The sequence below is a fragment of the Festucalex cinctus genome, chromosome 12 (assembly GCF_051991245.1).
Source record: "Festucalex cinctus isolate MCC-2025b chromosome 12, RoL_Fcin_1.0, whole genome shotgun sequence".
Taxonomy (NCBI): domain Eukaryota; kingdom Metazoa; phylum Chordata; class Actinopteri; order Syngnathiformes; family Syngnathidae; genus Festucalex; species Festucalex cinctus.
In genome coordinates, this window is record NC_135422.1 from 14,406,191 (window position 1) to 14,419,139 (window position 12,949).

At 38.7% G+C, this 12,949-nt stretch overlaps 3 protein-coding genes across 5 annotated transcripts in view; 2 read left to right on the forward strand and 1 right to left on the reverse strand.

Moving 5' to 3' along the window:
• The window catches only part of dusp23b (dual specificity phosphatase 23b), a 61,799-nt gene that overhangs the window by 31,283 nt on the left and 17,567 nt on the right, over nucleotides 1–12,949 (reverse strand). The window lies entirely within an intron of this gene.
• On the forward strand, nucleotides 734–8,210 carry txlnbb (taxilin beta b). 2 transcript variants are annotated; one of them, XM_077538657.1, is made up of 10 exons: nucleotides 734–1,117; nucleotides 2,196–2,433; nucleotides 3,373–3,464; nucleotides 3,583–3,753; nucleotides 3,905–4,099; nucleotides 5,672–5,791; nucleotides 5,872–5,946; nucleotides 6,975–7,067; nucleotides 7,150–7,245; nucleotides 7,726–8,210. In XM_077538657.1, the coding sequence occupies exons 2-10, from the start codon at nucleotides 2,211–2,213 to the stop codon at nucleotides 8,161–8,163; spliced, it is 1,503 nt and encodes a 500-aa protein (XP_077394783.1). In that variant the 5' UTR covers nucleotides 734–1,117; nucleotides 2,196–2,210; the 3' UTR covers nucleotides 8,164–8,210. The 2 variants fall into 2 exon arrangements, with proteins under 2 accessions (XP_077394783.1, XP_077394782.1); XM_077538656.1 differs by lacking the exon at nucleotides 734–1,117 and having other exon boundaries at nucleotides 1,127–2,433.
• The window catches only part of slc22a3 (solute carrier family 22 member 3), a 5,472-nt gene continuing 3,025 nt past the window's right edge, over nucleotides 10,503–12,949 (forward strand). Inside the window, exons 1-5 of the mRNA XM_077539989.1 lie at nucleotides 10,503–10,924; nucleotides 11,820–11,923; nucleotides 11,996–12,150; nucleotides 12,280–12,448; nucleotides 12,527–12,644. Of these exons, the coding sequence (XP_077396115.1) occupies nucleotides 10,538–10,924; nucleotides 11,820–11,923; nucleotides 11,996–12,150; nucleotides 12,280–12,448; nucleotides 12,527–12,644 (933 nt within the window). The 5' untranslated portion in view covers nucleotides 10,503–10,537. The remainder of the gene's footprint in view (nucleotides 10,925–11,819; nucleotides 11,924–11,995; nucleotides 12,151–12,279; nucleotides 12,449–12,526; nucleotides 12,645–12,949) is intronic.

Sequence of the window (12,949 nt, forward strand, 5' to 3'; positions counted from 1 at the left end):
GTCATTAGCTTCCGGCTAACGTCGGACTTGGAAAGGTCCCCAGCCGTCTGCTAGCTGCGCTTCACTATTATCCACTTTTTTTTTTTAATATCTGGAACAATTAGTGTTATGGCCGTAATTGGTTAGCGTCCAGTGATTTCCGTAAGAAAATACAAACTATCCCTAACACTTGACAGCTCCGAATGTATAAACATGCGCACATCACCACGTATTTTCATGTTGAACCCGGTTGCAACAGGTTTTGCTCAGGAAAGAAAAATGCTAACGTCATCTCTAAGAAGAATTTGAAACCGGATTGATTAAAGAAGCGGTCCCATTACTAATATTTAGTAAAGCTTCATTGGCCAGCGCTGTTGGTCAATCTACCCTGCCCAGATTGACCTGGCAACACGGTGGCTGAAATCTCATTGGACCAAAACAAACTGTTATGTTCTGAGGTTGGATCCCAAAAAATGCAGACACAAATAAGATTTTAACTCTTTAGTCGCATAACAACTAGACGCAAAACTAACTTGGGCTGTGGAGGTGCTCCGGGGAAATGGAGGAATAATCAGACAAACACCACTTCTCGGTTTGGCTTAAATAGACAGTGAATCGATCGGATTGGCTGTGGCTAGACATGTGGGTAACAGGACTGACATGAATTATCTGATTGGCTGTTGACAAGGTAAAGAGATTACAGATTCTTGACATCACATAACTTTCTGACATCACATACATCTTACCAGTTGAAACTAGATGCCGGTTACATCAGTTCAAAACAGACACTTGACCTCAGGGTCATGACCTAAACATAACCCTTACCTGACCCAGTCTATCATACAGATACTCTAAATGCTCTGAAAATGAAGAGGGAATATGTTCATACAAGTTCCTGGATCAAATATTTGTGAATAGTGGCGCATGAGTTGGCAAGCAAGCGTACAGTGTCGACAAGCAGTGTGTGAGAAGGTGACAGCTGTTTTTGAGGGGTTATAGCGTCCTGTCCTGTCCTCCCCATGCTTGGGGGTTGGTCTATTTTTGAGGTGGTCTTATCACAGCTGTTGCATCTGTGGTGGCAGGCAGCCTGTCCGAGCCCCTCCACGCTCTCTCTTTCCCCCTTCGGCCCTCGGTCCCGGTAAGACTTCTTTTGCGTGTTAGCATGAACATGAAATTAACCTTACACACGTTGTTTGGTTTGTTTTTACATTTTGGTCCTTAACAGTGCTTGTTTGATGACTATATTTGTCATTGACTACACAATAGTGACAACATTACAATATTTGGGATTTTGGCATCCTTTATATAATTTTTAAAGCAAATCACTGCTGTTTCTTTTTTTTTTTTTTGTGCACGCAGCTGCCGCGACTGCCTACCATCAATAGCGTGGGTTTAGGAGGAAATAAATAAATGTCTTGCCCATATAAAGAGGGTCTTAAAATAGCCCGTGGCTCTGGAACAGGTGCCATGTGCTCAGCTTGTGAAAGCAGCGTGAAGGCTGCGCTAATTTTATGCGCGTAAACATTCACCGACTGGGACTCTGTGGAACATTATTGCTTGTTTTCCATCATTCCACTACCTTTTTTAATCAATCTATCTGACAAACCCACAATTATAAGTGCATGTTTCACACCAATATAATATGAAATGCTACATGAATGATTGGAACAATATTACAAGAGTTTGCACACACAGGGCTGTACAATTACTACCTTTTTGAATCATCTTTTCTTTTCAAAGATGCAGATGTGACTTTTAAGCAGAACATGCACTTTGTTTCACATCAATTTAGTAAGAATTGGTTAAGAAAAATGAAAGTGCAACATTACTACCAGACTACTTTTCAGTATTACTGGTGAGCAAACACAGAAGATAAACATAGAACATAGACATCCATTTTTTTATTTTTTTTTTACTAAATATATATATTCTTGTGATAAATCTTACTAAATCTTAAATATAGCGGAACTTCCAGTTGACTTCCAGTTTGTTCCGATTTCCTTTTCCCTATGATTTATAAATTAAGTCTGGATTATCGAATCATTCAAAATCAGAAGAAATAAGTCAGTGTTTACTGAATTACTTTTTAATTTTAAATCCTATTTAATTCTAAATATGGCGGAACCTTTGAGGTAAAACAATCGGCTCAACTTTCAGTTTGGTGTTTTAATTCTTGCATGCTTGTTGAATCCTGACAATAAACGATGGCCTCTCAGTCACCCAAAACAAAGATGGAGTCATGCCCAGAAAACAGCACACAGGTCGAGAGCACCCAGGCGGTTTCAGTCGGCGACCCCAACGCGGACCTGACCGACGACCTGGGCAAGCAACTGGAGGACATCATCAGCACCTATCAGGCCGATGAGGCAACAGATGAGTTGGAAGACGCAGAGGAGGCCCAAACCAACACCCGACGGGACCAGAAACTGGAGAAGAAGATGCTCAAAAGCTTGGGTAGGTTTTGTACAGCTGACACAAACATATTTCGATTCACTGTGATTTGCAACTTCCGCCGGGAATCTGGATTCATGAATCATTAGAGTTTTCGTTATCATGACATGACACTTCATTAGTCACGTGGATCCAAAAATCTGGATTCAAATCATTTTCAGAATAGATCTAAATCAAAAAGTGAATTTGTTTGGAATCAAGAATTGAATCTGGAATCTAGATTCTAATAATGTTTTGAAAGTTTTCAATATTTTTTCTACATCTTCCAGATTTTCTCAAGTCATTGAATAGATTGCAACCGGAACAGTCAAATTGAGATCGACTCAGTGGCTTGCCTGGAAGAATGATCTTTTTTTTTTTTCCCAAGATATTTTGCAAAGATTTTGATTTGGTTTGGAGCATCAGCATGATCCAAAGAGAAATTGATATGTTTCTTTCATGATCTGGATCCAGAATGTGGATTGGAATAATGTTTTACACAGACAAATAGATCAAATTTGTGTGTATCTTCGATATAATCCAAGAACCAATTGATCAAACTGTCAAGATCTGGAATCTGGATTCAAATCTGGATTTACATGTAAAACCTGGATTCTAGTCAAACTGCTTTGAATCAATTTAATGTGAAGCTTCTGTGCGAACCAAAGACGAATTTAATATTTCCAATCTGGATCAAGTTAAAGTCGAGATTTGAGATCTGGTTCTAGGAAAAACAAAACCTCAAACATTTGAAACGGATTTCACTCTAATTTGGTTGATCAACTTTCACTCATAACAACAAAATATCACAATTGCAATGCAAGATGCTTTCAATCAGGATCCATATCCAAGAATCCAAATCATACGGACTGAATGAAAAGTACAGTTTATGTCCTCAGATTTGGGGGGGGGGTGATTTAGAAGGAATTAACTCTAAATCTGAGCTCCTCTGTTGCCGCTCAGGGAAAGACGCCATGCTCCTCATGCAAAGTCTGACCAAACTCGACACTCCCGAGCAGAAACTGGAAGCCACCATCAAGAAGCACGCCGAGCTGGTGAGTAGACTTAACGCACGCGTGAGCAAGCGAGCCAAACCGGACTAATCCTGCGCTTAATCTCCGAGCGCAAGCGTCTGGATGACAACATCGTGCGCTGCTACGCATGTGCTTGCAGCTGGAGGAGCACCGAAGCGACCAGAAGCAGCTGAAGTTTCTGCAGAAGAAGCTTCTACAGGTGATGAAAGAGAAGGACCAGCTGCAGAGTGAGCACAGTCGCGCTGTACTGGCTCGCAGCAAACTGGAGGGACTTTGCCGGGAACTGCAGCGGCACAACAAGACCTTAAAGGTGCCCCGGCCAGATCAATTAACTCAAATCTTCAGTGAGCCACGTCAGACAAAGAAAATGCATAATCTTCCCTGCACAAACCCTGAAAAAAGTTCAAACAAATCCAGTTTCATCTTGCGCCCCAACTCTCCAAATAATGTCTTGTCGGCAGGAGGAGACGCTGCAGAGGTGCCGGGAGGACGACCTGAAGCGGAAGGAGATCACAACCCACTTCCAGGGGACGCTGAGCGACATCCAGGCCCAGATCGAGGAGCACAGCAGCCGCAACATCAAACTGTGCCAGGAGAACAGCGCCCTGGCCGAAAAACTCAAAGACCTCATCACGCAGTACGACCAGCGGGAGGCGGTACGTACGCCAACCTACGTACGCCAACCCCGTTCAAGGCCAACGTGCTATCGCAATGTCATTGACCCTGATTCTATATGTGGGTGCAGTTGTTGCACTGTAATGTACTGAAATATGTCTAATACAATGGGACCTCTGAATATTTTCATGGTAACGACATGTTGCTTCTCAAAAAATATAACTTTATTCTAGCAATACTGTTTTTTTTTTGTTTTTTTTTGCGGTGAGATAATCTATATGAATTAAGGAATTTGTGTAAGATTACATTTTATTTTCTTCCAAAACATGACTTTCTTCTCTCAAAATCATAACTTGTATCGAAATGTCATTTTTCTCTAGTTTTTCACTCCAAGGAAATTTCAACTTAAAAAAAAGTTAATGCAAAAATTATACATTATTCCTGCCACATATTTTTCTTGAAAAAAAATCCAACTTTTTATCTCAAGAAATATTTCTTAATTATTTGTTAAATTTAGACTTTCTCAAAATATTAAAATTTGTTTGTGGATATTTTTCCTTTAAAACACAATTTGTTTTTTCTCATTACATTCAGCTTGTTGAAGAATCTAAATAAAATTGACATTTTTCTTCAAAAACAAGACTTTATTCTCTCAAGGTCATGACTTGAAATATAAATGTTTTTTCTCAATAACATTACATTCCCCCCCCCTTACAGAATACAACTTTATCGGGAAAAAAATGAATGAAAGAAATACAATTACAATTATGACTTTTTATCCAAATATTGTAATTTTTTGTGAAAGAAAATCTGTTTTTTTTTTAATTTCAAAAATACAATTTGATTTTGTTTTGCAGTGATTTTTTTTCTCTTAAAAACGCAACTTAACTTAAAAGTTTGTCTTAAAAAACTTTATTCCAACAAGATTGACTTTTAGACAGTAGCAACATTCAATTAATATTTCATTATCAAGAAAAAAAAAACTTTTTTTGTGCAGATTTTTGTTTGACAGATATAGAAAAATATGACTATACTTGTAATAAGACTTTTTTTTTTTTCTTGGAAAATACAACTTCCACCCCAAAAATGGGACTTTATTCCTGTATGATTACGACTTTTTTTTCCTAACATGCAACTTTTTACAAATTCTGACAAAAACTCACTTTATTCCCAACCATTATAACATTTATCTGTACCAGTACGATGTGATTCTTTAAACATGACTACTTACCTAAAAAAAATAAAAAATAGTACTATAGTAATAGTAGTGTAGTCATTTTAATCTAAAAAATACAAATTGTTTTCCTCATAACATTAACTTTCTCGTAAAAGCACGACTTTCTACGTGACCTCTGAGGCTAATTTTCATTTTGAAAAGCATAACTTTTGATCCTGAAAACTTCTCGTAAGACTCCAATTCATTCTAATAGCTTGAGATGTGAATCACCTTCGCATTAGGTCTTTGACATTAAATGTTAACAGTGGTAAACTAATTTTTCAACTGATTGTTTTTCCTTCCTAAATCCTGACCAATGGGATGTAGACCTAGGAAGTTCTGCAACCTTAGTTTCGGCTTGAACGAGACGTTTAACCTGCAAAACCTTCAATTGCAGAACCTGGAGAAGGTGTTCAAGCATCGTGACCTGAAGGAGAAGCTTCTGGACACCAAGCTGACTCAGGCCAACTTGTTGCTGAAGGAGGCTGAGGAAAAACACAAGCTGGAAAGGGAGCTCGTACGTCGCCTTTTTCAAGTGGAATGACGTTTTGTTTTAGTGCCGTACTCCCATACTCAACCTTGCCAATGTCCCGACAGCTGCTACAAAAGGCCGCAGAGTACAAGTCGCAAGCGAAACTCTTGAAAGAGAATGAGGTGGACATGAAGGCACAGGTACGCTCACAGCAGCATGGATGGAAATAATAACTGTTAGGTTTTTTTTAACAACTTTGAATATTTCTAAAGTAGACTCTATTTATTATTAGCTATTACTTAAATGTAAAAAAAAAAACAAATAATGTTTTCATTTTTCTTAGTAAGTCACAGTGTGAGCTATTTTTAGAACCTTCCTGTGGGCTAGTCATGATGTCCTTAGGGCAAAGTAGTACCCGCTGGCACTTTTTTTTTTTTTTGCAATGCACAAAGCAAAAAGCCATCTGTGTTTGCATCAAGAAGGAGAGAACTAGTCAATTGAATTAATTTCAATGGGTGGCCCCTTTACTCAACTCTGCAAGCAGCCAATCATATTGTGCCATGCTCAGAGGTCTACTCAAAAAAAAGAAAAGAAGAGCTTGTTACCAGTGACAGCTAATATTAGCAGTTACTGAAACCTTGACTTTTTAAAACCACACAAAACCGTGAAACTGGTAATCAACCCATGCCTACTTGTAGTATTGCAACTTAAAAAAAAACACAAAAAAAAACAAAAAAAACTAAAAAATTTTTTATCAGAACTTTTATCAGTAGCTTGTAGTATCCCCCCCCCCCCAATAATATGTATGGCAATTTTCATAATAGTGTAACTTAAAAAAAAAAAAGTCTTCAGCTTTGTTAGGAAAGTGTAATTTTAACTTACCGTTATATTTTCATGAATGCATTGTTATTGTTATGCGTTATATATTTTTATTTTACTAGGGCGACATTTACGATCTGTCTCAGGACTGCAGATGAAAAATAGCCTTTTGGCTAATTCTGGTACATTTACAGAAATGCTTCTTAATATATACTGTTCCTGATACAAATCAATCAATCAATCAAAAAAACAAATATTACTTATTTTTGAAAGCACTACCTAGTTAGACATAAACGGTGTCTAAAAAATATTTGCAACATCTCTGTTATTTCTGTGGATGCTAATGTCCAGCCTTCATTGTTTTCTTTATTATTATCTTTGAATGATAACACTGATTCTGTCTCCTCAGCTCGACATGTACTCCAAGAAGTTTGACGAGATCCAGGGCACCGTTTCAAAAAGTAACAGCGTCTACAGCAGCTTCAAACAGGACATGGATAAAGTACGAATGGCAGCCTTGAAATGAAAAGGGAGTAAGCGAGGAGGATATTTTTAGGCGCGTAACATGTTTGCTGTGTTTCAAGATGGCCAAGAAGATGAAGAAGCTGGAGAAAGAGTGTCAATCATGGAAAAGTCGCTTCGACGGCTGCAGCAAGAGTCTCGTCGACATGGCGACGGATGTAAGGGGCTTTTGCCTTTGTTCTTCCCTAATCATCTGATGTACTGCATGTGTGATGCTCATTATAGCTCAAACAAAGCGGCGGGAGATGTCAGCCTCAAAATGAGATCACAAGATTTATAGGCCGGCCTGCGAATAGCAAAATTCAGCGTAGAATTGACGCCCATTATGAATGCATTGAAAAAATAATAATAATAAACTTAAAAAAAGTTTTTTTTTAGCATAATAATTCAATGAGTATTGTGTTGCTCTTCCTAATGTGCATGCCTTGACCACAAGGGGACAGTATAATATACTGTAGTCATACTACACTTAGCTTTGAAGCTGATTTCATTTTTTAAAGGAAAATATAGCCATTCTACTTTTTAGGCAGAATATCACGACTTAGGGGACATAAGGAATACTTTCCTAAATAACATTATTTTTCCTTTTCAGTGTGTACGATTATTGTCATCATGTATATATGAAATGTTCTCTGCAGAAAGCAGTGAGGGACAAGGAGCTGCAGGTGGTCACCATCAAGAACCAGAAGCTGGAAAGTCTGTGCAGGGCTTTGCAGGATGAGAGGAAGAGTCTCTACGAGAAGGTGCAAGCAGCCGGTGGTCATCCGGACGAGGGAACGAAGGAGGAGGTCCCTCAAAAGGAGAGCCCGGAGGAACATCACGAGGAGCCGACGAGCGCCGCCCCCGTCGGGTCCGCCGCTCCACTGGAAAGCCATCTGAGCCAGGAGCTGGCCAAACTGAAAGCCGAGCAGGCACTCCTGAAGGAGATTGCCGGCTCCTTCACCATCTCCCACGTCGAACCCGCGGACACGACGACGACACAAGAACCCTCCGAAGGCACCCAAGAACCAACGGAGAACCACACAGAGCAGAGCAACAAATGCCAAGAACATTTGGAACTGGAGTCTGTTGATTAACACTTAAAATGTTCTGCTTTATACTGTATACATTATTTCCGTGGCAATAAAAAAAAAAAAAAAAAAAAAAAAAAAAAAAAAAAAAAAGGAGGTGCTTTTAACAAATGCTTTTCAGTGATTGCAGTTTCTACCAAATATGTATATTCAGTGAGGTTGTTTTCAAATCAGGAATAATTTTCTACTCCTAAAAAAGTTATTTTGCAAGAATAGTTTTATTTTTCGAGAAAAAAGGCACAATGTTACGACAATAATGTATTTCTTTGGAGGAAAAAAAAAAATCTGAATGTTGGTGAGAATACAACATTACATTTTTTTTCCAATAATGTCATATTACAAGAATAGAGTTTTTTTTAGTACTTTAACTTAAAGAGTTGTAATATTTTGCAAATATTTTTTTAAGACAAAAAGTCAGGCGATTTTTTTAAAGAAAAAAAAAGTGTAATATTCCAAAATAATGCGGTATATTGAAGAAAAAAATAATTCCTATGAGAATATAGTCAGTCTTTTACATAGACATTTTTTAGATAAGTGATATTACATGAATTAATTTGAAATAGCCTTAATATGAGAAGAAATAAGGTGTATTTCTAGAGAGAGAGGCAGATTTTTTTCTAGAAAAAAAAAACCATGCATGTATAAAGATTTTTTTAAGTTTGTTTTTTTTTAGACAAAAACAATATTTGTTTTTATTTTTTATAGCCTTGAGAGAGATGAGAATGAAGTTGTTTTTCAATATATTTTTCAAGATAGTTTTGTTTTATTTGTCATATTACAGAAGAATATTTTTTTTGTGAGAATCTGTTTCAAGGAAAAAAGTCCAAAGTTGTCTTCTTTCATATAAGTATTTGTTATTAAAAAAAAAAAAGTTCTAATGTGAGAAAAAGGGATCATAATAATTTTACATGAAAAACAAATTGATTGTTTTAAGAAAAATAAAGACTTATTTTTTCCCTGATTAAACATATATTTTTTTCCCCCCCAAGTAAAAAAAGTTCTATTTGCAGGAAATAGTGATCGAGCCTGAACACAAAGAGCAAAATTGTGCAAATACGATCCCTTATTAATTGCCTGGCAAACTTATTTTTGAATGAAAAAATGTAAATAAGCAGGGTTTTCCATGAATAAATGGTAGCTCGGGATTAAAAAAACAAAAACAAAAAAAACAACGAAAGTAGACAATGAATATGATCTGGATTTGTCAAGAGCAAAGCAAAAAAAAGAGCGCCATCTGCCGCACAGTTATGGCGACACCACCCTTGTATCTTGACACGTTGAAAAGTACGCCCAAGGATTTTTGTTTTTTTGTCACTATGGAGACATGCCTGAATACACGTGCTGTCAGCGCTGTGTAAATTCACTTTACACGGGAGCGGAGGCTAAACAATGGTCAGGCAGAGGTGCAGACACTGATAAGAGTTGCCATACAACCAGCACAGCTGCGCACTGGAGCTGTCAAAACCGACAAAGAAGAAGACGGCGTGACAAAAGGTCCTTGCGGCTTTTATCTGAGGTAAGGCGGCAAGAAAACATGCAGACCTGTCAATCATTAACTAGACTGATTACCCACTATCAGTGCATATGTGTGCCTAGCACCAATCTGCATCATATCATGACACAAACTCATGTCATTTAGAAAAAAATTGCAGTTATTCCCGTACAAATCTGATTTCCCCTACAGAAAATATTATGATCCTCATAATATATGACTGTTTTTTTAAATACCCCCCCACAAAAAATAAATAAATAAATAAAATGATAATGATAATAATAATAATAATAATAAAAATTCTAATTTATTACTTTAAACCCAACTTTATAGTCAATATGTTTGTTCTCTTGAAAAAATTGCCTATAATTCAATTTTGTCATGAAAAATTCGACTTATTCACACTTTTTCTTGAAAAAAAAAACACCATAAAAAAAATCAAACGGAAATACACATTTTAATAAAATCTATTTTTGAGAAAAACAAAACAGTTCCATTAATGCAACAAATAACACAGGACTCTTTAATGTAAATGCACGGTGGCCCATACCCCATTTTAAAATCTAAGTGCTTTTACAAAGACAATGATATTTGTGAGAGACACTTGTAGCTCATTTTCAATTCAGATCTTGTACTGGAACCCATTTGATTTAGTAAGTCTATAACGGTCAGCTGAGTAGTCAAAAGAAACCAATGAAGAAGTTGAGAAATGAAAGTGGACTCTTCGCATAAATCAACAGCTTGTCAAAAAGACAATAAGGTCAATGTGAAAGTCGCTTCCCCTTCCAGGAAGAGACAAGACTGCTGATGCAAGCAGGACTTTGAGCTGCCACAGATAGCACCATATAAACAACAACCCCCACTCCTCCAAAGACATCCTTAGCGGTAATGGCAGACTTCAGCGACCTCATCGTGCAAATTGGAGACTTTGGACTTTTCCAGAAGAGACTGGTGTTGCTATGCTCCCTGCCGCTGATCCCGTTCTCCTTTGTCCTGGTAGGGGTTGTTTTCCTAGGCAAGACGCCGGATCACTGGTGTGCCATCCCCGAGGCCGAGCAGCTCCTGGCGGAGTGCGGCTGGACGGAGGCGGAGGTGAGGGAAGTCACCATCCCCCGCTCGGAAGCGTCCTTCAGTCACTGCAACAGGTTCGACTTGAACCTGAGTCAGAGTAATTGCACTGAACTGGAGCAACTACTGGCCTTCAATAAGACCCCCGTGGTACCTTGTGATGGCGGCTGGGCTTTTGAGAAAAGCTACTCCTCGATTGTTTCTGAGGTACTTTCACTATGTGTTCTCTTGGTATTTTCTAGAGTAAGACTATTGTGGTGTCAAAAACTTCTGTCGACTCTGAGACTAGATGTTCACCCGTCCATGACCAGACTACAAATAAATCGCCTTCATTCACTCAACTGCCACTAAATTAACAACTTTTCCGACCACTCTGGTGACATTTTTTCAGAAAAATCAACTAGAAACAAATCTAGTGACTTTATGCTGCCTCATTGACCGACCCTGGAGCTCCCTCCAGAGCAGATGTTCACGTCTCCAAGGCCAGACAGAAAATCAATCTGCTTTATTCATGTGTCTTTCACTATTTTATTTTATTTTTTAAAAAGACAGGAACACATTTTTATTATTTTTTTTTTGGTGGTAGCAGAGACTTCTGGAGGCTCCGAGTTTCCCTCCAGAGCAAGCGATGATTACCCCTATGCAGCCTGCCTACAAATTAATCTCCTTCATTCATGTGACTCTGTCACAATTTTAGCAAGCTTTCCAACCCATCTGGCCACTATATTCACAAAAGCGACAAGCAAAAAAAACAAAACAAAATCACTATCTAGTGATTTTTTTTGTGGGATTATCAGCGACTATTGGAGACTCTGAGATCACCCCAGAGCAAGAGATCTTCAGCCCTCCATTGTCAGGCTGTAAATAGATTGCCGTCATTCAAATGACTGCCATTAAGTTTAGTAGCATCTGATAACTATTAACAACAACAGTAACAACAAAAACAACAACAACAAAACAAGCAACACATCTAGTGACTTTTGTTTGGTGATGTCATGAAGTTCTGGAGACTTCAAGACTCCCTCCCAAGCAGGAGACGGGTACTGCTCTGTGTGTGGTCAGGAATCTCAACCACTGGCTAACCAAATCTTCTGCCCCACAGTTCTCGTTGGTGTGCGAGAGATCCTGGCTCGCTGATCTCAATCAAGTTGTGATGGCAAGTGGCCTATTCATCGGCGCTTTCATCACTGGCTACATGTCCGACAGGTTTGCCTACCAACGTTTATTTTTGTGGAATAAACCTGAGAAAATGAAATGCCATAAACCGCTCTGTCATAGGTTTGGCAGGAAGCCTTGTTTCATTGCCTTCATGTTTTGCCTCGGTATCATGGGCGTGGGCGTCATGCTGTCACCGTGGTACCCAATGCTGCTGGTGTTTCGCTTCCTGCAAGGCTTTTTTGAAAAAGGAGCGTGGACGTCCTGCTATGTATTGTGTAGGTTGATGGGGTTTTTTTCTTCTGCAAAATACTGATATCAAATTGAGTGTACCCCACTCAAGGTCAAAGATTTGTTGGGCTTTTCCGAATGCCTCTCAAAGAATCGTCAATCTAATCCAAATACAGTGTTTGAGTTCTTCAGCTCAAACAACAGGAAATTTGTGTCTATGGTGTGCCGGTCCTTCTTCTCCATCGGCATGGTGATCCTGCCCGGTTTGGCTTACCTTGTGCCCTCCTGGAAGACTTTGCAACTCACCATGACGCTACCCTGGTTCCTCTTTATCCCATACTACTGGTAACTATTTTTTTTTTTTACTGCTGTACTACATCCATATTCAAACTCAGGGCATCCATTAAAGAGGTGTTTGGTCAGGATAGTTCCCGAGTCTCCACGCTGGCTCTTCTCTCAAAAGAGGAACTCTGAGGCCATGACGATCATGTCCAATGTCGCTAAGTGCAACGGGAGAAGCTTGCCACAAAACTTCGAGGAGGTGCACTATTTACAAATAGGACTTTGGGTGAAATTTCAGAATGTACCTAAAATGCTTTCCTTGTCAACTTCAACTGACGTTATCTAACTTTTGCAAGGTTTCAAAATGGGATGTTCTCAAAACTAAGTGACCACAGAGCTTAGAGTGTCACAGAGTGCCATCAGCAGGTTGCAATAGAGATAGAGAGACTGGAAAAAAAAAATCACAAAAGTTAAGAAGTGAACGCCCTTGGAAATTTTCTTGCCTCCACCATCTCAAGTGAATTTTGCTGTTCGGCTCCTTTTTAGGGAACAGCAAGTTGTGCA